Source organism: Daphnia carinata, chromosome 10 (genome assembly GCF_022539665.2).
Source record: "Daphnia carinata strain CSIRO-1 chromosome 10, CSIRO_AGI_Dcar_HiC_V3, whole genome shotgun sequence".
Taxonomy (NCBI): domain Eukaryota; kingdom Metazoa; phylum Arthropoda; class Branchiopoda; order Diplostraca; family Daphniidae; genus Daphnia; species Daphnia carinata.
This window is the reverse complement of record NC_081340.1, coordinates 3,329,637-3,356,827: the sequence shown is the minus strand read 5'-3', so window position 1 is coordinate 3,356,827 and position 27,191 is coordinate 3,329,637. Positions and strand designations below refer to the sequence as shown.

General features: G+C 39.8%; 5 protein-coding genes and 3 long non-coding RNA genes across 15 annotated transcripts in view; 3 read left to right on the top strand and 5 right to left on the bottom strand.

Moving 5' to 3' along the window:
- Positions 1–175: 175 nt before the first annotated feature.
- Positions 176–4,427, bottom strand: LOC130700704 (alpha-N-acetylglucosaminidase-like). Its single transcript, XM_057522694.2, has 18 exons — positions 4,309–4,427; positions 4,062–4,222; positions 3,815–3,996; positions 3,520–3,738; positions 3,409–3,436; positions 3,205–3,338; positions 3,068–3,133; positions 2,880–2,943; positions 2,609–2,754; positions 2,452–2,536; positions 2,238–2,387; positions 2,030–2,172; positions 1,880–1,952; positions 1,593–1,685; positions 1,095–1,294; positions 887–1,007; positions 557–821; positions 176–478 (listed from the first exon to the last, which is right to left on the bottom strand). The coding sequence occupies exons 1-18, from the start codon at positions 4,373–4,375 to the stop codon at positions 288–290; spliced, it is 2,388 nt and encodes a 795-aa protein (XP_057378677.1). The 5' UTR covers positions 4,376–4,427; the 3' UTR covers positions 176–287.
- A 199-nt stretch (positions 4,428–4,626) lies between these two features.
- On the bottom strand, positions 4,627–9,319 carry LOC130700715 (alpha-N-acetylglucosaminidase-like). The gene is made up of 18 exons (XM_057522705.2): positions 9,188–9,319; positions 8,817–8,977; positions 8,529–8,710; positions 8,238–8,456; positions 8,141–8,168; positions 7,940–8,073; positions 7,810–7,875; positions 7,506–7,569; positions 6,924–7,069; positions 6,712–6,796; positions 6,502–6,651; positions 6,297–6,439; positions 6,166–6,238; positions 5,982–6,068; positions 5,656–5,855; positions 5,467–5,587; positions 5,106–5,370; positions 4,627–5,021 (listed from the first exon to the last, which is right to left on the bottom strand). Exons 1-18 carry the CDS (start codon positions 9,249–9,251, stop codon positions 4,855–4,857), a joined length of 2,355 nt encoding a protein of 784 aa, XP_057378688.1. The 5' UTR covers positions 9,252–9,319; the 3' UTR covers positions 4,627–4,854.
- Positions 7,926–8,970, top strand: LOC130700889 (uncharacterized). Its single transcript, XR_009421942.1, has 3 exons — positions 7,926–8,066; positions 8,135–8,744; positions 8,806–8,970. It is a non-coding gene; the product is annotated as an uncharacterized LOC130700889 (long non-coding RNA).
- LOC130700769 (uncharacterized) lies at positions 9,313–12,100 on the top strand. The gene is made up of 4 exons (XM_057522760.2): positions 9,313–9,429; positions 9,509–10,243; positions 10,323–11,142; positions 11,202–12,100. Exons 3-4 carry the CDS (start codon positions 10,325–10,327, stop codon positions 12,037–12,039), a joined length of 1,656 nt encoding a protein of 551 aa, XP_057378743.1. The 5' UTR covers positions 9,313–9,429; positions 9,509–10,243; positions 10,323–10,324; the 3' UTR covers positions 12,040–12,100.
- An 836-nt stretch (positions 12,101–12,936) lies between these two features.
- LOC130703008 (uncharacterized) lies at positions 12,937–14,443 on the top strand. 2 transcript variants are annotated; one of them, XR_009004507.2, is made up of 7 exons: positions 12,937–13,029; positions 13,111–13,247; positions 13,336–13,402; positions 13,467–13,806; positions 13,873–13,962; positions 14,045–14,209; positions 14,313–14,443. It is a non-coding gene; the product is annotated as an uncharacterized LOC130703008 (long non-coding RNA). The 2 variants fall into 2 exon arrangements; XR_009004503.2 differs by having other exon boundaries at positions 13,873–14,209.
- Positions 14,444–16,460: 2,017 nt separating this feature from the next.
- Positions 16,461–17,666, bottom strand: LOC130703336 (uncharacterized). Of its 2 annotated transcripts, XR_009004640.1 has the most exons (5): positions 17,336–17,666; positions 17,179–17,268; positions 16,932–17,096; positions 16,676–16,828; positions 16,461–16,611 (listed from the first exon to the last, which is right to left on the bottom strand). It is a non-coding gene; the product is annotated as an uncharacterized LOC130703336 (long non-coding RNA). The 2 variants fall into 2 exon arrangements; XR_009004639.1 differs by having other exon boundaries at positions 16,932–17,268.
- A 1,341-nt stretch (positions 17,667–19,007) lies between these two features.
- On the bottom strand, positions 19,008–22,876 carry LOC130702708 (protein white-like). Of its 5 annotated transcripts, none has more exons than XM_057524338.1 (14): positions 22,810–22,876; positions 21,884–21,949; positions 21,633–21,822; positions 21,332–21,570; positions 21,215–21,271; positions 21,044–21,160; positions 20,897–20,977; positions 20,671–20,832; positions 20,263–20,607; positions 20,066–20,200; positions 19,938–19,987; positions 19,692–19,870; positions 19,322–19,611; positions 19,008–19,229 (listed from the first exon to the last, which is right to left on the bottom strand). In XM_057524338.1, the coding sequence occupies exons 2-14, from the start codon at positions 21,887–21,889 to the stop codon at positions 19,134–19,136; spliced, it is 1,947 nt and encodes a 648-aa protein (XP_057380321.1). In that variant the 5' UTR covers positions 21,890–21,949; positions 22,810–22,876; the 3' UTR covers positions 19,008–19,133. The 5 variants fall into 5 exon arrangements, with proteins under 5 accessions (XP_057380321.1, XP_057380329.1, XP_057380309.1 ...); XM_057524346.2 differs by lacking the exon at positions 22,810–22,876 and adding an exon at positions 22,771–22,791; XM_057524326.2 differs by lacking the exon at positions 22,810–22,876 and adding an exon at positions 22,458–22,737.
- A 1,106-nt stretch (positions 22,877–23,982) lies between these two features.
- The window catches only part of LOC130701846 (uncharacterized), a 42,309-nt gene continuing 39,100 nt past the window's right edge, over positions 23,983–27,191 (bottom strand). For both annotated transcript variants that reach the window (XM_057523658.2, XM_059497316.1), the window contains exons 12-21: positions 26,735–27,153; positions 26,470–26,664; positions 26,328–26,403; positions 25,947–26,210; positions 25,466–25,828; positions 25,173–25,386; positions 24,989–25,105; positions 24,651–24,893; positions 24,321–24,568; positions 23,983–24,221 (exon numbers count right to left, since the gene is read on the bottom strand). In XM_057523658.2, the coding sequence (XP_057379641.1) occupies positions 24,216–24,221; positions 24,321–24,568; positions 24,651–24,893; positions 24,989–25,105; positions 25,173–25,386; positions 25,466–25,828; positions 25,947–26,210; positions 26,328–26,403; positions 26,470–26,664; positions 26,735–27,153 (2,145 nt within the window). In that variant the 3' untranslated portion in view covers positions 23,983–24,215. The remainder of the gene's footprint in view (positions 24,222–24,320; positions 24,569–24,650; positions 24,894–24,988; positions 25,106–25,172; positions 25,387–25,465; positions 25,829–25,946; positions 26,211–26,327; positions 26,404–26,469; positions 26,665–26,734; positions 27,154–27,191) is intronic.

The window sequence follows — 27,191 nt, the reverse complement described above, 5'->3', positions numbered from 1 at the left end:
TGATAAGTGATAACGTCAATCAACCACATCCCATTGATTTTTCCCATAACCTATGCTAGTTTAAGAGAATGTTGTATTCCCGTGCTTGCGCTAGTGCTAAGGTTAGGAGCCTTCATTAGTGACATGTTTTATTGAAGAAAAAATGGCTAAACATAGATTACTGATACGACTAGCATATGTTTATTGTGGCTATTATCAGGTGAGATTATATGTACGTTAACACATCGATGTGTATCGGGTCGACGTATTGTATGGGTTTGTTACTAAAAAAAATCAGTTTTACGTAATTATTGAACTGTGATAGTTGGCCAAGCGGTGCTAGTACTCGTTAATTGCTGTTTGCGTTGTTTACTTCTGGTAGTGGGGAGGCGTTTAACAGATTTCAATTGTTGAAAGTTTGAAGATACGTTCACAATGTCACGCTGGTAGATTTTCTTCCACTTGCTGTATAGCGTCGCCGCTTTAACTATCGGATCTCCTTTACACATTGAAACATAAAAAGAACAGTGATTAGGTTGAGACTATAAGTCGATTATAACAGCACATCATGTCTTACCTATCGGTTCATCTGTGTAAAATTTCGTGCTAAACGTGAAAGGTTCTTCAACGGTTGCAAACGCTGCCAATTCAAACGCCTTTTTGTTGAATGGTCTTTTCTCGTTCAGAGAAGTTTGCATTTCTTGAATAAACAGCTCCCAGCGAGGCTTAAAGTAATCAGCTACAACACCTGCCCATTGTTTCGCTGCATAGTCTCGAATCTCTCCTCGAGGGCCCCAGAGCGTGATTTGATTTCGAGCATTCCATTCGTACTGCAGCTTTTCCTTTAAAAGACACAAGAACACCAGTTTACTTTCGTTAGGGATTGAAGTGTAGTATGTTTTACTACCTCTTCTGTCATCCCCCACGATTTAGCCTCGGCGATCCATTTGCCTAAGAGGAATTTAGATCCTGTTTGTAGTAGCTCGTCCAAGTCTTGCAATAAATCAATCATAGTGTGTCCAACTTCTCTGGCAAAAATTAAACGTTGAATCCGTCGGTTAAAAGGGAGGGAAATCTTTGAATTAAATTTCTTGAAGCAAGAAATAAAACTATACCCGATAGCGGTAACATTCTTCTCAATGTAAACGACCAAGAGCTTGTTGTATAACAGGTGAAACATTTCCTGGAGTGCTTGTCTCGTCAGATCAACGATGTCGTGGCGGTAGTTGGATGCGTTCATCAATGATGGCTCGGTCTGTACACCGAGAACAAATGCGTCCCAGGCTAAAATTACGTCATGAGGACTGTACCACATCTGTATTGAAATGAAATATTTGAAAAATTGTTACGTCTTATTATGGCATTATGAAAATAATCTTGATGCGTAAGGTAGCGGAAGAAAGGACGGTAAATTGTTCGAATGTCACGTCTACTTACAAACGGAGAGGCAGAGAGTGGTGATCAGAAGTGTGAAACGAAACATCAGGTGGATCGCTGGCGTGCAAACAGCTCCACATCAGCAACGTATGCATACAATTTTGTTATTTTCGAAAATAGAGAAAGAACGTACAGAAAAGCAGAAAGGAGATCAAATATATTTGAAGAAAATTTACCGGTGGTGGTGGTTTGAAGACTAGACTAGGTCGACGAGTGAGAACAATGTACCTATTACGGGTCATCTCGTGCGATGCGTTATACACGCTCCGCTGCGTATATTCGAAAAAAGAGAATTGAGTGTGTGAACTCAAATGAGACATGTTAGCGCTTTAAATATGAATACAGCATTTATGAGTCCAACATCTATCAGACCGCTGCAGCAATTTAACTTTGAATTGGCATTTCCTTCAACAATCTTAACGGAATGCCAAAAAATGTCAGGGTCAATGTAAGTATTTCTCACCTGTAAGTATCTCCAGGCAGTCATAACCGCTGAATTGTTAACCCCATACCTCCGCACGGTATACTCGTCAAACCTAAAGTACAATTAACGGACATTCGGGCACTTCTTGCAAAACAAAAGCTGCTTTCGGTTTTCCCGAGTGAAACGTACCACTGATTTAAGTCTGGAACTTGACTCCTCCAACCCAATTCAAGCATTTTGTCGTAAACGACATAGTTTTGATCAATCCCTTCCATAGTCAGACCTGTCCCTACCATAGTTGAATTGGGGAAATTTCTTGCACCAACGACCCGCTTTTTCGCACATAAAAAAGGATAGTTAAAACGTTTTTCTTATGAGAGATCTTGTAAGCTATTACCTTAGCGAGTGTAGTTACAGCTCCATTAAGACCCAAAGTTCCTCCGAAATTATGTAGCAAACAAAACACAAATGGCTGGCCATAAAATGAATCGAGCCGGATGTACTGTGGATCCAGTTCTGCTTGAAGATCCAAGACCAGCATCCGTCCCTTTGATAAAAGAAAATTTTACCTTAAAACAAAGGAGCCTTCTAATCTATCTTCATTTTTTTACTTGGGGTACAGATGTCAGTAGAGCTTTTGCTAGGTCAGCAGTCCAGTACGTTGCGTCATGCTTAAACAACCAGCCTTGCATTAGCCTGTCATAAAAACGTAGCCAACGCAACTATAAGATTAAAGAAAAAAATTCTTAATAGAAGTAAATAACAAACCATATGGCGTCAGGGTCTGCTGTTGACATGACATTGAAAATCGCAGCACCCACTGACGAAATGAAGCCGGGATCGGGCGACGTAGGTCGCACTTCGTTAAAAACGTCGCAACTGTATACGTGATCCGTGCCGAATTCCAGGTTCATCTACGAGCCATAGGGTTTATAATTTTAATTAATGCTTAGCATGAAAACTTGACCTTTTTGTAGACTTGGCAACGTAAACTTCTAGCCTTTAAGTACTGTAGTTTACGCTAGCGCGGGTGGCCTACCTCTTCCATAAACCGATATCCAATTTCAGTAAACAGCGGGTCGGTCGGCTGAATGAACAAGGGGCTGCGAAGATAACAAGCGATAAGAATGTTATGAAAAAAAAACAGACTGGGACGTTTTTTAAGATAAACATTTGGGAGTGAATGCGATATAAACATTTATGGCGTTCAAGGTTCAAGAAACTCACCAACAATACTTGTCCTCGAAATTCAGCCAAGACGTTAAACGCGTATAACTTGCATTAGGATAAACACTACGAGAAAATTTTAAAAATGTAATAGCTATAGTGCAGTATATAAAGTTAATCATAGGCTCTCGTAAAACCTTTCCATTGCGCGAGGAACATGACCCGCAAATGCTGGGAGCACAGGTATCATTCCAAAGGCTCGCATCCGTTCCAGTATTCTATGTTGAAGAACAAGCGTTTCATTCAACCAGTTATCGCTCAGCGGACCACCCTGTTGCGTTAAACACATTTAACAGACTATATATACCACCCTAAAGGCAACTTGATACTATGATATTTACCCATCCACGAAAGTTCCCCATCCGTTGCCTATCAGAAAAACATTTTAGGCACTAGGCAACCGGAATTTGCGTAATGATTGTACGTTCATTGTTAATTATGATTCACTTTACCAAGCAAAGAAAGCCGGTCCGGAAAAGTGCTCATCAAGATCTTCTTCTTCGAGGCCGAATCCTAGATAAACCCGCTTCCAAATGATTTCTTGCCCAGTAAAGGCCAAAGGTAAATTAATTCCGTTCATGGCCATCCAATCTATTTCGCGCTCCCATCGCGGCCACTGCCACCAAGCAAAACTGTAGCTGAATGTGCATGTGTTCTGATAGTACCGAACCCTACACACAACGCCCATGTACCATCAACAGTTGTAACCTGTGTAATTTGATTATACTCGCTAAGACTACAACTTACTTGTCTAGAGAGTTGACTCGCATTGAGACTTCTGGTAGAACATCAGGTAAGTTCAACTGATCTGCATCCCAGGAAACTTGGCAACGACAAAATTGAGTTAAATAAAAATGAAATCCCCAAGCTGCCATTACACCGGTTGATCCTTGAATGAAAACCGTAGCGTTCTCTCTCGTTTTGGTAATCTGTATAAGGCCAATACAATTATTGAGTTCTATTTTCTCATATTCAACCATCTACCACTCCATACTTGGAAGTATCCATTTTCTTCTGCTGGATGACCAGCCTCTACTTTAACATCAAACTCTTGTGCCCGCTCCGGAAGAAGACGGCTAATGAGGTCGGCCACTGCTTGTGATTGGATTTCCGTGGAGGTCGGAGTTTGGGTCCTATCCCACAAATTTCCGAAACCTGTACGAGTTTTAAAATATTGTTTCTACTATGTGGATTTTGGTGAACGATCGTCCTCATGCAAGGTACGCAAAATGGTTTCTTACTTTGGGAAATTAAAGCGAGAAATGTCATCAGGGTAATAAGACACTTTGAACTGCGGTCGGACGACATCTCACAGGATCGAGTATAAAAGCGCCTACTCCTAAGCGCATCCAAGTCCAACTGAATGGAATGAACCACTAGCCGTGGAACTGTAGTACGATTGTTTACATGTGGGCCTTGCTTTTAGAACAAACAGAACAATAAGGAACTTACATGAAAGGTCCTAAAGTTTACTAAATACTTGAAACGAGCAAATACAATGATCCTTATCCGCCGTGTTGATATCTCGAACTAACAATATCCCAAAAAAAATTTAAAGAAACGTGAAAAATTATGTATTTTTGACAATTCGTTGTAAAGAAGAATAATCAATAGTACACTGTATGTATAGATAGAAGTCAATACTAAAATTTCGATATTGATACGCCAATTGTGTTTAGAGACCTCTCACAATTGATTCTTTACAAGCATACACTGCAACAACTGATATGCAAATGCAAGTTGCGCAGTTCTTTTTCTTTCCGAGAAGCCGAAGTGGGAAATTTCTATTATATTTCAGAATTTTCTACGAAATAAAAATAACGTTTTTCTTCGTCTCCCCTATCATCTTCTCTTTCCTCGAGTGTCACACAGTCGCCGATTGGGTTATCGTTACCGAACTGATAAACATTCCTCCATTTGTCGTAAAATATCGCCGCCGTTACAACCGGATCACCTGTTTAGTTAAAATTTGTCGAAAAATGTATTAGAGAATGTAGTGAAAGCAAATTCGTTGCTATGATTCTCTTGGCTGACTCACCTGTTGCTACATCCGGATAAATTTTGGTGCTGAACGTAAACGGCTTCTCTACAGCATTGTAAACCATAGATTGGTAAGCTGTACTATTAAAAGTTCGGTTTTCTTCGATGGCAATTTCAAGTTCTCGAATAAAAACTTCCCATCGAGGCTTGTAATAATCGGCAACGACACCAGCCCATTGCTTTGTTGCGTAATCCAATATCTCGCCTCGCGGGCCCCAAAGAGTAATTTGATTTCGAGCATTCCATTCGTATTGTAGAATTTCCTGTTTGGAAACAGTGAGATGTCAAATATGCGTTTCAAGCGCCGTGGCAGATTGTTACGTTGAGTTGCAGCAATAGAATATGAGTAAAATCATTACCCCTTCAGTCACTCCCCAAGATTTAGCATCGGCGATCCATTTTCCCAACAGGAATTTCTGGTCAGTTTGAAGTAGCTCGTCCAGATCTTGTAATAAATCAATCATCTGACGTGCAACCTCTCTAATTAAAACGTGAATAGAAAATCGAAACTGAAAAAGTAATTTCGAATGAATTAAGAGCGTGTTTACCCAAGAGCAGTGACATTCTTGTCACAGTAGGTTACCAATAGACGACCGTAAAGTTGGCTGAAAATTTCCGACATTGCTTGCCTCGTCACATCTATAACATCGTGGCGAAAGTTGGAAGCGTCAGACAATAACGGTTCGGTCAGCGCACTGGCAATAAAGGAATCCCATGCCAAGATAACGTCACTTGAATTATACCAAATCTGTAAAATTTGGAGAGAAGACAAATATTTCCGAATGAACGTATCTTTTTAAAATAGGGATGTATGAAACAGCACAGTAACAACGGGGAGTAAAAGAGACTTTCATGAAACGTCGTCTCTACTTACATATGGAAATTTGAACAGTGCTGGTCGATTGGTTAAGAGATATTGGCCATGGAAAGAGCGGCCAGATGTATCATTGTAAACGCTTGTCTTTTGCGCGTAGACCATGCGATGAAATCAGAAATTTTTTTATAGTGTTATCAATGGTGGTGTGACAATACTTTTCGTTTAGTTGAGCGTAGTTTACCTGTAACATTCGCCAAGCAGATTTAATCTCTGAGCTATCTACTCCATACCTCCTCACGGTATATTCGTCATACCTGATACGGACAGAATGATGAGAGGAAAATAGTATGTGCATGCTTGAATTAATTGTACCATTGGTTGAGATCTGGAACTTGATTCCTCCAGCCCATTTCAAGCATTTTATCGTAGACGATGTAGTTTTGATTAATACCCTCCATCGTTAGACCCGTTCCCACCATGGTCGAATTGGGGAAATTTCTTGCTTCAATGACGCGCTTTTTCGCATGAACATGGAAACTGTAACGTTGTGTTTGTGAATTAAATCAATAAATATTACATCAGAGATGGTAGGAATAGCTCCATTGAGACCCAATGCTCCTCCGAAGTTGTGCAGCAAGCAGAACACAAAAGGTTGGCCGTAGAAAGATTCAAGCCGAATATATTGCGGATTGATTTCTGCTTGCAAATCCAGTACCAACATGCGACCCTTTACAAAGTTAAAAAAATGGTAGATTTTTTTTTACGATGAAGAAATTCAAAATATTACTTGGGGTACGGAAGTGAGTAAAGCCTTAGACAATTCCGGTGTCCAATATTCAGCCTCGCTTTTGAACAGCCAACCTTGCATTAACCTATAAAAATTGGTGAAATATGAGTTGCATAGCCATGATTGAAAAGAGACATTCGTTGAAACTAAAATAAAAATTTTTAAAAGAGAAAGAAAAAGGAGAAAAGGTATAATAATAATTTTAAAAGAACCAAATAGCGTCAGGATCCGTTGTTGCCATGGCACTGTAAACTGAAGCTCCGACTGAAGACACAAATGTGGGATCTGACTGGGTGGGTTTAACCTCGTTGAAAACGTCGCAGTTATAGACGTGATCCGTTCCAAATTCAGAAATCATCTACAATTACCATAAAATATATTTTAAGTTTCAAGTAAATTATTGTTCCGAATCTCGAACGGCAATTGCCACCAGCTAGCAGAGGCTTCACAATGAACTCATTGTATTACAGTACAGGCGGTAACGGGGGTAGGGAAGCGGGGACCACACAACGACACCCAAGACACCGGTTTTGAGACAATCAAGACAAGAGTTAAATGTTAGTGACTGTCGCATCGTTCTGTACATTTTGGTTTGTGTGATGATAAATTTTTCCCCTCTTACTTTGTCGAAATTCAAACAAAGTGCAGTGTGTCAAATTACTTCTAAATATTCTGAATTGATATGTAAAGTTACAATGGTTTGTTAAACCCTGAAGTTACCACGTGCATGTTACGCCAGTCTTTTACTACGTCCACTATCCTACTTTTATTAATGTAAGTAAATTCCAGCTTACCTCTTGAATGAATCTTGTGCCAATTTCAGTAAAAAGTGGTTCAGTGGGCTGGACAAACAATGGGCTGTAAAATTGAAGTAATACTTAAGTTAAATCATTTTTCTCAAACAAACCCCAATTTATATGTATTTTTTTTAATTTTAGAAGCAGCTTAAATGTATTGCTGATAGCCGTAGAGGTTCTTTCCAGGTGGATGTTTCTCTAGACTAAAGCATGGTGTTCTGGCAAATTATTTAAGGAAGAGTGCATTGCAAAACCTCCAATCAGTGAGTATTGACACAAAAATATCAGTTTTGGCACTCACCAGCAGTATTGGTCCTCGAAAGTTACCCAAGGTGTGAGGTATGTGTAATTTGTATTAGGATAAACCCTGTTGGGATAGTTTAAGTTGCTCAAATCGTACCGTCGAAAACAGGATAAAGTATTAAATTTACCTTTCCATGGCGCGTGGAACATGGCCAGCAAATGCTGGAAGAACAGGAATCATTCCAAAGGCCCGCATTCGCTCCAATATCTTGTGCTGAAGTGCAAGAGTCGCTTGGTGCCAATTATCGCTTAAAGGTCCGCCCTATTTTCAAATGTTATTAAAATGAAACTTAATGCGAAAACACATTAATCTGAAAATCTAGTTATACCCATCCTCGAAAATTTCCCATTCGTTGCCTGGAGAGAAGATTTTGGTTTAAGCCCGTGGAATGGAATGTAAAGTACCAAGTTATGGAATCGATTTACCAAGCAAAGAAAGCTGGACCAGAAAAATGTTCATCAAGGTCTGCCTGTACTAGGCCTAGTCCCAAATAAACTCGTTGCCAAATAACCTCTTGTCCGGTAAAAGCTAAAGGCAAATTAATTCCGTTCATTGCCATCCAGTCAATTTCACGTTCCCATCGCGGCCACTGCCACCAAGCAAAACTGTAGCTTACCGTACACGTGTTCTGATAGTAACGGAATCTGTATAATGTTTGTAATTAACCTGTTAGTCTTTCCTCAAGCTTTTAACGCGAAGAAACAAAAGTACCATACTTATCTAAAGAAGTGATCCGTACTGAGACGTCGGGTAAATCCGCAGGTAAATTCAACTGGTCTGTATCCCACGACACTTGGCAATGACAGAATTGAGTTAAATAGTAATGAAATCCCCATGCTGCCATTACACCAGTGGATCCTCGAACGACAACTGTTGCATTCCCTGCGACCTTTTCGATCTGCAATTAAGTGGCACACAAACATTGTCTTAAGGTGATCATTTTACAGAAGATATACAGCGTCGAACGAAGAAGATAAATGAAAGGTAAAATAGACAACAAAAACCTGGAAGTATCCATTTTCTTCTCCGGGCAGGCCTGACTCAACCGTAACATCGAATTCATTTGCACGTCCTGGAATAAGACGGCCGATCAGGTCTGTGACGGCTTGCGCTTGGATCTCCACGGAGGTGCGCGTATGGATTTTGTCCAGCGGTACGCAATAACCTTAAACCAAACAGCATTTCCAAACCAAATTGAAGTTCATAACGTTGGTATCACCGTTTGTGTTTGTTTTGACTCGCTAGCGGCATATCTAATCGCTTTGCAACGTCTGGCATAATGCTAACCCGTTCAGTAAAACGTGAATTTCCACCAGGTATTCGAGCTATCTATTAAATTAGTATAGTTGGTAGAAATATATAATTTTGCTTTTACCTCTCTGAATTACAAGGAAGCATATCACGAGAACAGGATGCCACACTAAGTTCCGGAATAACATTGCCGACAGCTGATTCTGACGATAACCGCCAAGTGACTGCGGGTGAGGCGAACACTGTCGAACTGTTTGAACCAACCCATAACGTTCAAGGCTTCAAATCACGAGCTATCTGTTATCTCGGATAACAACTGCCAAGTTCGTACAAATCGTTAAACACCCCAAAAGTTTGTGGCTTGGGGTAAGCTTACATAGCTATACTACTTCTTTCGCGTAATCGTAGTTTTAGCCATAGGGTTTCAAATTTCAACTCCGTCAAGTTTCACCATTTACAGGATCGCAAAATAGTTGGACTACCACAAACTTTTATCTTGATGGATGACATAGCTCTCGTACCCTTATCACTCAAGACGTTCTACTCGCAATTAGAAAACAGAAGAAAACAAAAATTTTTTAACGCCTTTCCCTTATCATTTCCAGCCCTTTACAGATGGTTCATTGGCCTCTGCCTTCTGTCAAAATTTTTTCCCTTGGTGAATTCGCAAAGAGCAACAATCTGCAAGGTAAACTAAGCGGCGTCCCCAAATCTTAATGTGAATTTCTAGTTTGCAGAATAACGCGTTGCCTTGCTTCCTCAAAAATCTTCACAGACACAAAACTGAAACCGCTATCCTTTGAGATATGCTGTAAGGGCATTATGGAATTCCAAATTTCTTGCCAGGAAACACTACAGTGTTATTAGTTGTTTCCACAAAGCTGGAGTTGTTGACATCGATGATGAGGTATCTGACGTATCCAAGGTCTTTCACTCTTATCTGGGAAGTGTTTTGAGAAAACATCAGGAAGATGGATATAGTTAACAGAATGGGGCATATTATTGGGCTCTTCGTGACCTCGATAGGTTGACCAAAGAATCGACTGCTGTTATCTTGTTGTTCTTTCAATGTTGGCCTGCACTCTTTAGAAGACAGTATAGCCAATTCAGACGTCTCATTAGCTAGCAGACTGTGCGAAAGTAACTTCATTGCAAGACAAAACGCAAACAAAAACTCCAAGTAAGCTTACCTATTTTCTTCTGTCCAGTTTTAAGTTAATATTAACTCGTTTATTTCAAACTTCAATGATACTAAACAGCTATGGTGATGTCGGTGATACCAGATGATGGTCATCCTTACCTAGAAATACAATGGAAACTGAGTGACATGGAAGTAGAAGCTGTCTTGTTATCGAATTTGATTGAATTCCGAGGTCTCAAAGCTATTCGTTTGGGTATTCAAAACCTAAAGGATCAGCGTTGCACACTGAATCTCTTCGCTCATCATATTCAGCACACCGGGATTGTAATGAAAGCTGTTATTTGCCATATTGACGGGCTCGAATGGATCGATATGATACAGCACGGCTGCCAGTCGACAGCGCTTTTTACAGCAATTCTCGCAAAAACCCTCCATGGCCCTCAAACGTTGACGTTTCGGGTTTTTATTGCTAACACGATTTGCAATTACCGATTCCTACTGAGAGATGGCAAGTTAAAGAATCAATTTTGGTCTGCCGCATCAAAAAACAGCGGAACTACAGACATGGACTTTAAAGTTCAAAATCGTATTTTTCCCGCACATAAATCGCTTGTCATTGCACGCAGCAAGGCTTTCGCTGCTGAACTCGAAAGGCTGGAGAAACGAATAGACGAGGACTGCACGAATCGTAGACCTCGCATTGCTCTTGACTTGAATCCTGATACTTTCGAAGCTCTACTCAAGTACATGTACACGGGCGAGTTCCAATTACCCACCGCAAACACCGAAGAATTCTGGAAAAGCGTTGCAAAATATGAATTGGCTACACTATCACAACTCGGTGAGGTTTTGCTCCAAGGATCGTTGAAACCGACTGATTGGATTGAATTACTTGGGTCGTTAGAAGTGACACGGAGAGAACAACAGTTACCCATGGGGTATAAATGAAAGAATTTTATGATATTTTCTCACATTACTAACTTATTTCTCTTTGTAGTTCGTCATCTGAGGTGTCCACGATTAGTCATTCAGGTTTCACGCTGCGGTTTCCTGACCGCATATCGAACGAAGCGAAAGGGAAGTTCCAGTTTCTGGAGGAGACTAGGTTTGGCTGGCGCTATTCTACGAGTACGGACGAAAATGGCAAAGTTTCTTGTCTTCATACTTGCTTCTTTAGTAGTCTTGAGTGTAACAGTAATCTCTACGTTTTTGACGTTATATTTCGAAGCCAAAATGATGTAATAACTATGGTTGAACGCCACCGGCAAAACGATGACTGCATGTTGCAGATCTTCTATGCCAACGTGATCCATGGAAATGTCTTTAACGAATCCGTGTGTTTCGAAGTATTCATTCGTTCCCGTATCGAAACAGTAGCTGTCGAACTGGTAGATACCCAGCTTGGTGAATCACTGTGGATGGCAGCTGAGAAAGCAGAGGGAACGGACCTTGAATTTCAAGTCGGTGATGAAGTTTTCTGCGCCCACACGTGGTTAGTGGCATGCCGTAGTCAGCCGCTTGCGACACTATTTAGTGACTTGCTACTGGAGGAGGCGGCTGGATGTGACGTTAGGTCTTCGTCAGAAACTGACCTTAAGACCACAACAACGATAACGCCAGCAGCAAAAACCACAATCAAAATTAACGATGTTGAACCAGACGTCTTCCGAGAGTTACTTAACTACATGTACACTGGAACTCTAGGTATGGCAGCCAACGAGCCGCTTCTAAAGGCTGCTGAAAAATACGAAATTGAAAGTTTAATGAACATTTGCAGAGCTGCTGTTCGTGAAATTAATTGTGAGAATTTATCACTCAAAGTGCTTTCTTATTGATAGTGATATGTTAAGCTTAAAGAGATGGCACTTATAGGATTAATGATTAAAGTGAAGCTAGTAATGTGATGAGCGGTTTTACTTGTGTAGCTTGCGTTGACTTATTTGTCCAAATGTCAGCTAGGATTTTGATTAACATTTGAATTTCGTTTTGTTGAATTTGGCATTTCACTTCAAAAACTAGCATCGGAATGGTTTATAGCATTGTTCTTCTCAATTGTGTAAAGAATACATGTTCGCTGTAACATGCAAATTATTTTGTACGCTACTTGCTTACCATACTCGGCATTTATTCGATTTTGTCAATCTATGATGGAAATAATATAGTCGTCATAAGTAGTCATATGCACTTCGGGAAAACATGGGATTTCCAACACATTGTGAAAATAAGAAACCAAACAGCTAGCATTAAAAAGTATTGCTATATAGGGATTCTGTCTAGATGACTTGCATAGTACACCATCACCCCCGTTTTTTAACGATATTGATCTCAACAGATGGCGATAGCGGTAAAAAGTTGGTGCCGAAACAGCCACTTTGTTTTCGTTTTCTTTAAAAAACGGTTGGTTTAACAGAAAAACCATTACTTAATCGGAATCAACGTTCCATTTAGGTTATGACGTTTGATTTTTGTCGAATTTGATGAGGTATTGTTTTTTGCAGATTTTGTCAAAAGTGGCGAGGCCGCCCTTCACACTTTTCATTTTTGGCCATATTTAAAATTTTGTATAACATACGCGATTCTGTTAAAATTTAGTTTTGTAAAAAAAATATTTTTGTTTTTAAATTTATTTTAATTATGTTTTTTGTTGTTGTAACTTGTAACAGAGGTAGGGTTTTTTAGGACCGAATTGGCAACGTTTCAATGAAAACGTATTCATCTGGCAGAGGAAGCACTAGTAACTATTTGGGTGAGAACAGAATGTGGATGTTTCGTGGGTGCTGCGTGAGAAACACGTGAATGTATACGTATATTTTTAACTCTTGAAGGTTTGTTATTTTATTCGTTTAATTATTCTTTTTCCCGTAAAAAGTTTTAAAACGAGAGAGCTTCACGAATTAACGCCATAGAATACAAATTTGGATGGAGATGAAACGCAACGCCTTCCTCAACAGAAGAAACCCAAGTTGCAGCCTCAATCCTCATGAGAAAGAAATACAATTGTGTAGCTCCTCACGAAGGCGAATCGTTGGTAGCTACAATTTAGGTAATGGTTTCACTGTTCTTTTCATATTATATCTGCCGTTGTAGTACAGTGCCATTAAAATAATATTAACAGAACTTCATTACAATAGGATCCATGTCACTCGCTGTGTGAGCTTGTTGATTGACCAAAAATGTCAGATAATTGAATCTGTGATTGTGAGCATGTACATATTTGTATACTATTAGCAGCTGTAAAATATGCTCAATATGTTTTCCATAGGTGGCAAGATGAATTTGTTCATAAAGCTTCATCCATCCTGCGTCCAAAAACCTTCAGCCTTTTGGTCAAGCTCAGGATCTTAGTCTGATTATCTATCCTCTCCTTGATCACATCAAGGTTATTCGAAAACCAAGAGGAAGGAGTATTAGAAAGTGAAAGGAGTTAAGTGAAATTAACTATAAGCTTGTGCTTAAACTTCACTGTATTACCACTATTAAGGATTATTTTCCATGTCATAGTAGGATATGTGGCTTTGATGAATATTGCCTAAAGACTTGTGAAGCTGAGTATGGTGAGGAAACCTAGAAAAGGTGTGAGTTCGACTTCAAAAATGGATTAGGTACTTCTCGTTTTTTTTATCCTTTGGTAAAGTATTATTTGTAAAGCTATTATTTTACGTTCCCAGAATTTAGTGGGGGATCAAGTCAAGTCTGGAAGCATTACAAGATAGAAGAGTTGGCCTACAGTTAGAAAAACACTAAGCGTATTACCTTTGGTAAAGTAGTGGAGTAATGTGAATTTTTTAAAGAGAAGTATAATCGTGCGTAAATGAATCCGATAACATCGTTCCTTTATAGTTCAGTCACAGCTAGAAGCCGCAAATGATTCTGCTTCTTTTTCTTGCTAAGGAACTACTTGTTGTTTAAGTTCACAATGTTGATCAAACTGGGCACTTTAATGGCTCTAAAGAAGTATGACTTTGCTGGAGTTGCATGGATGAATATCATACATGGATTTTTTAGGTTTGAAAGGAACTTCCTTCAAATAATTTTCGATTTATGACAAAGCATTTTTCCTGGTTTTTGCTAACCATGTCTAATCTATATAACAATTTTCTATTCATAGGAAAAGATTTGGATCATACTGAGCACACGGCTATCTAAAATGCAACGTTTTACGAGTGCTAGTTCATCTGTCAAGAGCAGTATGCAGTGGTATTCGTTAGCAATTTGTATGCCCTTTCGCAAGCTTCGTTGAATCAAAGTATCTATAAGTCATGTAAGTCACATGAGCAAAAATGTGTATGTTATGTTTAACAGTGTTCTTTTTTTTTCTTGATATAGGTTAATAGTAACACTGGATCTGAAAAGATTTTTGCTTGGTGCAGGACATCGAATAAATTGTAATGATTTGGTGAAGGATTTGGAATTGCTGTGCTTTATTCAGATTCCCCAGATGGTATTTAATATTTCAAAAATTGAAGTGCATATCTGGGCTCCCTTCTTTCTGTAGCCCCGTTTCCCCTTGACTCATAATAAGCCCGTAGGGGGTCATGCCCCTACTGTACGGTATATATAAAAATAACATATACCGAGGTTTGGAGGGCTCTGGCCGGAAAGGGGACGTGGGGGTCCGCTTAGTCCGATGATGTGTTCACGGAGGGCGACGTGGCTATCCACAAATCCGAACTAAAGGTTAATCGCTCCAGTAAAAATGTTCCAAATCTTCGGCTCTTCTTCCGGCTTCTCTTAGCCAATCACCGGGTAATCTCCCCGGTGGGTCAACAAGGCAGTGTCTCCCCCTGCCTGGGTTGACGGCAACTTTTGAAAGGGCTATTGTGCCTTTTTAAAGTTGCAAAAATAATTCTAATGTGCAGAGAATTGTCAATAAAGAAATTTTTATAAAATTTTTTTTTTGCAAAATTTGTTTCTTTCATTGTCTGTTTTCGCTGTGTTCACACATTACGTTTATCAACTTTTTTTAAACTTAGCTTGCTCAATTTATATTTATTGTTTTTGCCACCGTGAGATTTGCATTATTCCCATAGGTTTATCGTTTATCTGTAAGTATTCAATTATTATTTATTACACTCTTTGAATTCTTCAAGATTCAAGGAAGAACGTGTAATGCCTGGATATTTTCTGAAGTAATTTTATATTTGTATTTTATTTCACTCGTAGTGGAACCGATCCCCTGACATTCAGCGTGCAACGCCGATGCTCTAACATTGAGCCACGAGATATATCAACAATTTTTATTACCGCATATCATATGTTATCGTCTAGGATGTTTATGCAGTCTTTCATAACTATATGTTTATCTGTCTTTTGCTTTCATAAGGTCCATAGCTCTGTGGTAGAGACTTTAGCTGCGATTTATGTTACCTAGGGTTCAAACCTCAATAGATGTATAAAAATGAAGCAGAATAAATGTAGAAAAGAATATTGCAGTATTGCATTTCAGTTTTATTCAAAGTGTAAATGCAAGTCCGCAAGTGACTAGAAAAAAGCCAACTCGACATCATATGATTCATGGCTCATTGGTAGAGCATCGGCGTTGCACGCTGAATGTCAGGGGATCGGTTCCACTACGAGTGAAATAAAATACAAATATAAAATTACTTCAGAAAATATCCAGGCATTACACGTTCTTCCTTGAATCTTGAAGAATTCAAAGAGTGTAATAAATAATAATTGAATACTTACAGATAAACGATAAACCTATGGGAATAATGCAAATCTCACGGTGGCAAAAACAATAAATATAAATTGAGCAAGCTAAGTTTAAAAAAAGTTGATAAACGTAATGTGTGAACACAGCGAAAACAGACAATGAAAGAAACAAATTTTGCAAAAAAAAAATTTTATAAAAATTTCTTTATTGACAATTCTCTGCACATTAGAATTATTTTTGCAACTTTAAAAAGGCACAATAGCCCTTTCAAAAGTTGCCGTCAACCCAGGCAGGGGGAGACACTGCCTTGTTGACCCACCGGGGAGATTACCCGGTGATTGGCTAAGAGAAGCCGGAAGAAGAGCCGAAGATTTGGAACATTTTTACTGGAGCGATTAACCTTTAGTTCGGATTTGTGGATAGCCACGTCGCCCTCCGTGAACACATCATCGGACTAAGCGGACCCCCACGTCCCCTTTCCGGCCAGAGCCCTCCAAACCTCGGTATATGTTATTTTTATATATACCGTACAGTAGGGGCATGACCCCCTACGGGCTTATTATGAGTCAAGGGGAAACGGGGCTACAGAAAGAAGGGAGCCCAGATATGCACTTCAATTTTTGAAATATTAAATACCATCTGGGGAATCTGAATAAAGCACAGCAATTCCAAATCCTTCACCAAATCATTACAATTTATTCGATGTCCTGCACCAAGCAAAAATCTTTTCAGATCCAGTGTTACTATTAACCTATATCAAAAAAAAAAAGAACACTGTTAAACATAACATACACATTTTTGCTCATGTGACTTACATGACTTATAGATACTTTGATTCAACGAAGCTTGCGAAAGGGCATACAAATTGCTAACGAACACCACTGCATACTGCTCTTGACAGATGAACTAGCACTCGTAAAACGTTGCATTTTAGATAGCCGTGTGCTCAGTATGATCCAAATCTTTTCCTATGAATAGAAAATTGTTATATAGATTAGACATGGTTAGCAAAAACCAGGAAAAATGCTTTGTCATAAATCGAAAATTATTTGAAGGAAGTTCCTTTCAAACCTAAAAAATCCATGTATGATATTCATCCATGCAACTCCAGCAAAGTCATACTTCTTTAGAGCCATTAAAGTGCCCAGTTTGATCAACATTGTGAACTTAAACAACAAGTAGTTCCTTAGCAAGAAAAAGAAGCAGAATCATTTGCGGCTTCTAGCTGTGACTGAACTATAAAGGAACGATGTTATCGGATTCATTTACGCACGATTATACTTCTCTTTAAAAAATTCACATTACTCCACTACTTTACCAAAGGTAATACGCTTAGTGTTTTTCTAACTGTAGGCCAACTCTTCTATCTTGTAATGCTTCCAGACTTGACTTGATCCCCCACTAAATTCTGGGAACGTAAAATAATAGCTTTACAAATAATACTTTACCAAAGGATAAAAAAAAACGAGAAGTACCTAATCCATTTTTGAAGTCGAACTCACACCTTTTCTAGGTTTCCTCACCATACTCAGCTTCACAAGTCTTTAGGCAATATTCATCAAAGCCACATATCCTACTATGACATGGAAAATAATCCTTAATAGTGGTAATACAGTGAAGTTTAAGCACAAGCTTATAGTTAATTTCACTTAACTCCTTTCACTTTCTAATACTCCTTCCTCTTGGTTTTCGAATAACCTTGATGTGATCAAGGAGAGGATAGATAATCAGACTAAGATCCTGAGCTTGACCAAAAGGCTGAAGGTTTTTGGACGCAGGATGGATGAAGCTTTATGAACAAATTCATCTTGCCACCTATGGAAAACATATTGAGCATATTTTACAGCTGCTAATAGTATACAAATATGTACATGCTCACAATTACAGATTCAATTATCTGACATTTTTGGTCAATCAACAAGCTCACACAGCGAGTGACATGGATCCTATTGTAATGAAGTTCTGTTAATATTATTTTAATGGCACTGTACTACAACGGCAGATATAATATGAAAAGAACAGTGAAACCATTACCTAAATTGTAGCTACCAACGATTCGCCTTCGTGAGGAGCTACACAATTGTATTTCTTTCTCATGAGGATTGAGGCTGCAACTTGGGTTTCTTCTGTTGAGGAAGGCGTTGCGTTTCATCTCCATCCAAATTTGTATTCTATGGCGTTAATTCGTGAAGCTCTCTCGTTTTAAAACTTTTTACGGGAAAAAGAATAATTAAACGAATAAAATAACAAACCTTCAAGAGTTAAAAATATACGTATACATTCACGTGTTTCTCACGCAGCACCCACGAAACATCCACATTCTGTTCTCACCCAAATAGTTACTAGTGCTTCCTCTGCCAGATGAATACGTTTTCATTGAAACGTTGCCAATTCGGTCCTAAAAAACCCTACCTCTGTTACAACTAGGGCTCGGCCCCGCGACGATCGGGCACGATTGTGGCCAAACCGCGTGATTTTTTTTTGAAGGACAAACCAGTGCGGTTCGGCTTGCCGTTTTTTCCAAACAGATCTAACCGCGATTTGACGGTTTATACCCGCAGTTTGTACAGCGTGTAAACTAAGGTTTACACCGCGGTTTTACAGGATTTCTACCGCGGTTTTACGGTTTGCACCACGGATTTAAGGTTTGCACAGACAATAAATCAGAAAGAAAATTCGTCGCTAGATGGCGGAAAGATCGACCAATTTTCGATCGCGATCACGGCAAGTCCGATCGAAAAAAAGTTTAAGCCCGAATAAATAAGCCCAAGCGCCAGTACGCTACGACGCTAAATCCCTACTACAGCAACGCTATCTACTAAAATAAATATCGTTAAACGGAGCCAGTGGTGTATTATACCTCATCTAGACAGAATCCCTATCGGGAAACTTCGTAAACGTCGCGAACACCGTGAGTCTTCAATACATAAGCGCATAACCAGGCATTTTTCTTTTTACAGGAAGGATGGGGAGGGAGAGGGAAATAGGTTTCGAACTTAACTAAGTACTGAAGTTCTTTGTTGCTTGAAGATGAAAGGAACTGCATTTGAATTTCTTATTGGCAGGTTTGAAACGACCAGCTATAGGTGATGAGTGCTGAGAAAAAGAATGAAAAAAAAAACAAAAGAAAAACAAAATAACGATGAATTGGAACTTAAAAGGCGCGCTGAGTTTATTGGATTATTTAAAAAATTATAGGATTCAAAATCATTAAATGAAGCAATTATGCTTTCCTTGACACACCAACTCGGAAGTTTCTATAACGCTGCAGGTTTAACGTGACGTTTTCTTGAGCAGTGCTAGATAAGCTACGAATCTAAAACCGAACATCAGGGCGAATAAGCACCCAATGTCACGATAAAAGTATGTCTGTTAAAAGAACAGCAACAAAAAAGAAAAAAAAAGGCAAGAGAATTAATATTTGGTAGCCATTAACGTTTTACACTGAAACTGAATTTTACCGGTTCAAAGTTGAGACTATCCAGGACGTCCTCTCCAGTACATGTTTGACCAGCAACGGTGACGTTTACATTGCATAATGGAGAATCAAACGTAACGCCCTGCCACTGAGTGATGGTTAGAGCTCCATTACCATACATAAGCCAAGAAATGTAGCGAAGCCATTGGAAGTAGATTGGCACTGATCCGTTATTAAGAAAAAATCCTCCGAACAGCATCAGAGGAATAATCAATGGAGCAGATAGGGCAGATGAAATCTTTGGAGACGACGCTAGGCAAGACACGAAGTAACCTGAAAGAAAAGTAAAAAATAATATAGATAAATAATTCGTAAATCGGTTTCATACAAATGACAGGTTAAGTTAAACATACCAAATGACGCGGCTACGCTGGCCACAACGACCATGATAGCAACAGTAATCAGAAATCTGTTGATGTCCGGATTAAAACCAATAGGATAGTAAGGTATGGCGATGAATAAAAATGAGTACAATAACTGAAACGGTAAATCAGCCAACATTTTGCAGATTACGTAAACGTCTGTGCGATACCTTCAAGGGGGAAAAAATGTGAGTTGAATGACAAATGATTAAGCTTAATGAATGGCAGAACTATTACATTCCGTTGAAGTGATCACGCAAGAATATCGGCTGTTCCAACGCGAAAACCTCAATTTTCAACAAAACAACAGTAAATCTTCTATCAAGGCATCAATAAGACAAAACCAGGCCAAACATTATACATACGTTGACAACGGCGTAAACGTTTTGAAAGGTAGCATTGGTCAAGAGGATAAAAAGCGCACCATTGATATTCATGATATCGTCGGCTTCAGTTATTGTTTGGCCTTTATAAATCAGCGCAAGTAAAGCAGCAACAAACTGAATTATAAAAATAACAAGGATTTAGTAAAATTATATCAAACAGACCAAAAATAACCTACAATGGTTTGGACAGCCTTCATGCGAAGAACACGGGGCTCTCTGAGAACTGTAGTCCACGATCTCCATAATACAGTGCTGAACTGCGTCGACCATGAAGCTTTATAGGGAGAACGTTTAAACTGAAGGTTTGGTGGGCTAGAAATGGTGTCCCCACCATTTGCACTCGCTACAACTGGCTGATTATCTTTCGCCATCTGGAGCAGGTCTTTCCCCATTTCAGAGGATTCAAAATTATCGCAGATTTCTTTTACTTTCTTATTGGTTTCTTCTTCTTGGCCAGGAATCGAGGCCAATGCGTGAATGAAAAAATCAGCGGGGTTATGGTTCGGTGGGCACGGCATACCCTGTAGTAGAGACAATCTTTACATTCGAATTTTCAACACAATATTGGATGAATTATAATTTACCTGACTTGAGAAGAAATCAAGAGCTTTGTTAGTAGGACCCATGAAAGCTGTTCGTCCTTCGGCCATTAGTAAAATGTGGTCGAACATAGCAAATACTTGAGAAGACGGCTGATGAACGGTGCAGACGACCACTTTACCTTTTGACGCCAAGTTCTTAAGTACCTGCAATATAAACGGTTTTTATTTTCGTACAACATTTGAAATTTTTTTATTTACTTCTTAGTACCTCAATAATGTTTTGAGCCATGTAAGAATCCAGACCCGAAGTGGGTTCGTCACAAAATATTAGCTGGGGATTGGTAAGAATCTATTTGTTCAAAGCTTTGTAGATAAGATAACGTTCTAGGCGTCTAGAGCATGGGATTCGCGTTACCTCTGTGGCAAATGCCAGTCGTTTCTTTTCGCCACCAGAAATACCTTTAATGGCTCTTTCGGGCTCGCCAATTAAGGAGTCAGCACATTTGGTAAGCCCTAGTTCAGCAATTACTTCCTAGTTAAAAACACTAAACTTAATGGTCGGATGAACACTATATTAGTAATTTACCTCGACTCGATTCATGCGTTCAGCATAAGTCAAATGTTTGTCCATCCTGAGTAACGCCTTCAAAAAAGAAAGCTTAGTTAAAACATAAAGCCTACAAATATGAATTCGTTAGGATACCTGAAAGTGCAGTGTCTCCTTTACAGTAAGTGTTCCAACAAAAAGATCGTGCTGTTGATTATAACTAGATATACGCGCTAAGGAGTCAGGATTGACCACAGAACCATTTAGATACCTATCTCCAACAATAGTTAGTTTCCCCGTATTACGGTATGTCAAACAATTTAAAAGTGTAGTTTTGCCAGCTCCACTAGCCCCCATGATGGCCAAAAATTCTCCTTGATGAATAACTCCGCTGACTGAAAACGTTAACACGCATTTAATAATATACTATTGTAATAGAATTATAGATGTCCGTTACCATTATCTAGTATTTTTTTCTGGATTGGTGGAGACTTTTTGCACAAACTGCTGAAGCAACCGCCGGATGGCATATTTACGTAAGCTGTCAAGTTTTCCCAGCTATATGTGATCTTCTGTGATGAGTTGGCAGTCATAGGGATAATCACATCATGGTTATCGCCTGTTTGGACAGCTTCATACTCCGCGTCCTATGGAGTATCCATTTTTCATGATTAAGGTGGTTAACAGAAGTAAAACAGAGCAACATACCTTCATTTTTTACACTAGTAGAACGTTCGTCGTCGCTTTAAGGCAACCGTATCCAAAACAGGCGTCCTGAAATTAGAGAAGACATTTGGTTAATATTTCATAGAATTCTTCATGTTCTAGCCTTCAACGATTTCATACAAAATGGGACGAAAGGATCCTAAGCAACAAAACTCTGTTTTGGTAGAAGGCTTGGGACATTCTACGAAAAGATAATGTTTTCTATATTGACATTTACAATTAAAGAATTTTGTCACTTTCAAATTAGCAGAAGAGTGATAATATACTAAGAAAGTTCTATTTGGCAATGCAGATAATGTAAACCTTTAATTTTAGAAAATCGTTTTAGAAAACTCAAGAGCAACGCAGACACTAGTTGTCAATGACTGTTTTTTTTGGAATACCATTCACACCAAGCTACAACTGATGAAACAATATAAATGCTGTAGCACGTCTCCAATAACACAGAATAATTCTGATGTAAAAACGCCCACAAATATCTATTGTGGCGTACATGTGAAACCACACGACGTCGGCACAATGGCTCACTGAAATTGTTAGATTTTCAAACCATTACCGGAATTTCCCGATTGCTGTCCAACAGTCTTCAAAAGTTAAATTCAGTAGAATAACTCTATCCTGGCTGCTGCAAGCAGCTTTAACCTCTGACACGACCTTTTGAGTCGTATCAGTTTAAAGTATTCGGATAGCTTATCTTGTTTTTTTTTCTTGTTTAAAGGCGCGCTGTCAATCAGTGTATGAACACTCGACTGCTTACGCGTTCCAACAGCTTTCTTGTGTAACGGCAGATGGCATAAACGCAATTTCGACAACACGAAGATGAAAAAGAGCTTTATAGAAAGAGGAAATCAGCTACGTACGTTAAGTACTTCCACAGGCCAAAATTTTCCTGGCAAATAAATTTTAACCTGCGTATTCGTAGCAGTGCTGATGTTAACTGATCAACTGAGATAAAAAAAGAAAAGCTGTGTATGGCGTAGGCCGCTACCAGAGGGACTAAGATGCGCTATTGAACTAAAATAGTCCCTGTAGACTGTACACAGCTATCATATTTTCGCCATCGCTACCCAGCAGGGATAGAAATTAATAGATGTGCTAGGCTGTTTGACCTTACCAAACAGGTATCTTCAGTCACTGACCTGGAACTGACTACCTTCACCTTGAACTAAAAACTACAAGGCCACAACAAGACACACCTAGTGTCAACTATACCTGTTTAATAGTTACTGCAAGTTTCCGACAGATTATGAGGAAGAGCCAGTTTAGTTGATCTAAAAAATCATGCCAATAAGAACCTCTTACCTTTTGCCGCTTTCTGATGAAACCGTTGCCTCAATCGGCTTGAAATAATTGGCTTCCATGAAAGTAGATACGAAACACCGCTTTTTAACGTGCTCGAGACGATGTGCTCAGGTATTGCTTTGCCATGAAAGTAAAGCTATGAAACAAGAAAAACTTAGGCGAAATACGATACGTCAAACGCTTCTTGACCACTTAATTTACGATGACGTGTAAAAATGAAACGTGAACCGGTTTGCTTGTCAGCTGAGTACGTGTGTCACAACACCTTCAACCATACAAGGAAACAATTACGAGTTCTTGAAAGTGCGTATTTGCAATCTCATATGTAAACATTTTGTGAATAATTGTTCCTACGCGTTAAATATTTAAGAATGCGCATTAAATCGCTAAGAAAACACACTTAGGAATTCAGTCTATGTGTTTTTTTTTCTATTAGATTTTTCAAAATTACATTTATATGTAATTCGAAATGAATTGTTGTCATTTTTAAAAATGCGTTTGAGACACATTCGTACGTGGAGAATGGGATTTTTCTTCTCGCCTTTCTCACAAAATAGGCAAGCAACTACAGTGCACGTTTTTATAACAAAACTTTTCCGATGTTTACGCATAACACCGGAAACGAAGGTCACAAAAATTAAGATCGTCTAACGCAGTTTCAAAAACTACGGAATGACTAACCAAAAATTATGGCTCCTTTTGTTATCGGTCATTGTCAATGATGCATGTGTCTTTAGTTTTCCAATTGAAAGTGTATGGCTGAACAGAAGGACCCTTACTGTTTTTCACTGTTTTATTGGTAAATAATAATCTAACATCATGCTTTCCGTAGCGACTGGACGAGTTAGTGAAGCAAAACAACAAAAAAGGTAACTAGACAGAAACGTAAAGTCCGTTAGTTTAACCATATTCAAACGTTTGTAGGGTCTTCCAATCGGTTTCTTATGTACAAGCGCGCTGGCGAGGTTGGCGGTCGAGGACAACGGTTACTTCGAATTCCGTCTGCCGTCATCTACATCTAATTAGCAACGAACGATAAAAAAAAACCAAAGTGTGTCAGAAGAAGCTGTCATGATTTATCGTGATTAGGTTTTCGTCATATACGATAATACGGTACCTCTGTCATGGGCATGTTCTTGTGAGACGGCGACGGGGTGATGGGGATCAGTTTGTTATTAACATAAAGAGATATAGGCGTCATACTCGGATAAGGACATGACTTGGATGAGGTCAGAGGTGACGACGGTGAAAGCGTGACCGAATCGACGGATTCGGTGGTAATGGAACTGTCAGATCTCCCAATGCGGCAGTGGCCAGATTCTGGATCGTCATAGCTCATCGACAGGTCGGCTAAGATTCCCGACTCTGAAATCACACGATGCAATATAAAACAGGAGAAAAAGCGATTACGCGAGCTTGACTTGTAGGGGTTGCGAAATTGAATTACCTGCAGAGCATTGGCTTTGGTTGGTTTTGGATCTGTGGTTATGCAGATTGGCTACTAATGCTGTATTGGTTGTCGAATCCTGATGTCCATTATTGCTATTGGAAATCCGATTGTCATTGACGCTCCCGCTTCCGGATGAGGCCGAAGAAGCAGAAGAACTGACTGAGATTATCGAGTGAGGCCGCTTGCTACTCCGACTATCCGACAAAATTGATCCGCATACAGAGTGTCGGAATTTCGGTGCTATTAAAAATTGAAGAGAAAGTTGTTTGATTGACTTCCAGTTTCAAAACAAGCGGAAACGAATTTACGCAAAGCAAACAAGAATTTTGATTTACCTTTAGCTAATTGTGCGTAACTGATAGACCGATCATTAATTTGATCTTGACTTGGTCGGATGTCCAAACACGGCTTATTACCAATTCCCATTTCGGCCATTTCTGTCATACGAAGTTCTGTTTGAATTATCGTGGTTTGTTAGCACTAAAGACTCAGACCCGGGTGTAATGTACAATACGATACCTCTATTTCTCAATGCCTGTTTCCATAGAATACGGCTGATGTCATCGACCCACATCTGTTTGACGTCCGGATTTGTCGCTTCCATCACGATTGTCTCGTTTGGCTTCCGTTTTCGGAACCATATCTCGAATCTTGTACTCGATTCGCCCATTTTGGCTGTGAAGCCGATGTCTGACGTCTTCATGCTATGCTTGTAGATGTAAATGTCCAGATTCTGGAAAATACAAACAAACGAGATTACATTTTTATGAAGTCTCATTCCTAAACTCGGAAAAGTGCACTGTAATCCATACTTTGCGTTCCGGATCGCGTTTGGCCTTGCTGAAGAGGATGAGATCCTCGAAGAGAAACACGTGCCGAAGCCCCTTCTTTCTACCCTGCCAGCAATAGAACTCGCTCTGCCGTATCAGACGGCCCTGTTCCTTGACGTTGACGTCACAGTCCCGGAGGGAATCCATGGCGAGCAAATCATTGCCGTGTCGTAGTTGAAATCGAACCATTTGCTCGGCAGCCAGAAGATCGACAAACTCGGGTTCCTTGTCGCCGCTTTCTTTGAGCAACTGCTTTAACAACAGGGCGTATTTTCCCATACGCTGGACTGGCTTGAGCAAATAACTAGCCAGATCCATTTTGTCGCCCAATTCAGTCTGTTTCCTCTATAGAAAAAACGAGAACAAGGACAAAGTGTCGCGATGAGTAATAATGAAGCCACAGCGGTGAATGAAATCTTTTTATGTGTGTGTGAGTGTGTTCTGTAAAATGTGTGATGAATACCCGAAAGAAAGCCGTTCCATATTCAGCCATCAGGGCGTCGGATTTGGGTTTATTCTTGTTGTAAAGGGCGTAGAGATAAAAGTGCTGCTCGTGTCGCAGGAAACACTGGCCCACCAGGAAGGGCACGTTGTGACAGTGCTCCAGTTCGCGCAGGAAATAGTGGTGATGGAAGCCGTATATTTTTTCGATGTTACCGAAGATGACGTTGCGTTTACCACGCAACGCTTGGGGTATGTCCTCGCGTGACAATTCGGGAATATAGTTCTAGCAGGCACAAATCGTACACACGCTCATTAGTTTCTTGTTACAAAGCCAACTGCGTTGAACATTCCCACTAGTAGTTGTAAAAGATAAACCAATAGGCATTTAATGAATGGTTACCTCGATTATATACTCCAAAGAGCGGACGTAATCACGCTCAGTTTGAATCATTTCCCGCATGGTGAGAAACAAGGTCCTGCAGAGAACAATCAATTAGTAAATGCGTCCTCAGATTAAAGAGACATGAGTGGCAAAATTGTACTTTTGGGACTTGATGTTATCTTCGGTGAATCCCGACTCTTGCATTTCAGCAATGGGCAAGGACAAGTCGATAGAAGATGCTCGGCACTGCAAGTGGCTGTTGACGGAAATTGGGGATTGGCAGACGGAAACCTCCTCTGAGTGGTCCTCTTCCTCCTCTGTTTTGCTACTACTACCCGTACTGCTAACTCCGCTCCTAAATCAAGTCAATCATCTCAATTCGCAATTTCCTTTCGTGTGAGATATTCAATCAAGCCGGTTCTTACTTATCCATCTTATTGCCATCCGAAACGTCGTCGGCGGGCAATGTGGGCTCCGTGCCGGACGTCGACATTTTCCGGTTCATGGCCAACTTCATCCGCGAGCTCCAGCTGGTAGATGATGAAGAATAGCTGGAGAGTGACGTGCCCGAGCTGTAAGACGTTGTCCCACGTAGCGGAAGTGGCGGATAGCCGTTCAAAACAGAATTTGGTTGTTGCTGTTGTTGTTTGGCCAGCGCGTCGGGGCTAGAATTCTTCTTAACACGCAACAAAACGCAATTGCCATCGTCTGCTGCCCTCACCAACTGGTTGCCCGTCTCGTTCTTTTTCCAAATTGGGTAATCCTTTGATAGGCCATCTACCTTGTCTTCGCACGAAGATGACGCATTCAACTCGGCCACGTTCTCGTAAATATTCGTTTCGACCTAGCCAAGCATCCGTTTGTTAGTCCTGGAAATTGATT

Coding starts and splice junctions, on each gene's coding strand:
- LOC130700704 (XM_057522694.2), bottom strand. CDS start 4,375: ATGTCGTCCGACCGCAGTTCAAAGTGTCTTATTACCCTGATGACATTT. Junction 3,997..4,061: donor AAGAAAATGGATACTTCCAA/GTATGGAGTGGT, acceptor GGCCTTATACAG/ATTACCAAAACGAGAGAGAA. Junction 3,134..3,204: donor GTTCCTCGCGCAATGGAAAG/GTTTTACGAGAG, acceptor ATTTTCTCGTAG/TGTTTATCCTAATGCAAGTT.
- LOC130700715 (XM_057522705.2), bottom strand. CDS start 9,251: ATGTTATTCCGGAACTTAGTGTGGCATCCTGTTCTCGTGATATGCTTC. Junction 8,978..9,187: donor CTTCCTTGTAATTCAGAGAG/GTAAAAGCAAAA, acceptor GTTTGGTTTAAG/GTTATTGCGTACCGCTGGAC. Junction 8,074..8,140: donor TGGGAAATTTTCGAGGATGG/GTATAACTAGAT, acceptor ATTTGAAAATAG/GGCGGACCTTTAAGCGATAA.
- LOC130700769 (XM_057522760.2), top strand. CDS start 10,325: ATGGTGATGTCGGTGATACCAGATGATGGTCATCCTTACCTAGAAATA. Junction 11,143..11,201: donor GAACAACAGTTACCCATGGG/GTATAAATGAAA, acceptor TTCTCTTTGTAG/TTCGTCATCTGAGGTGTCCA.
- LOC130702708 (XM_057524338.1), bottom strand. Junction 19,988..20,065: donor ACGTTTACGCCGTTGTCAAC/GTATGTATAATG, acceptor TTGAAAATTGAG/GTTTTCGCGTTGGAACAGCC. Junction 19,871..19,937: donor CGTGATCACTTCAACGGAAT/GTAATAGTTCTG, acceptor TCCCCCTTGAAG/GTATCGCACAGACGTTTACG.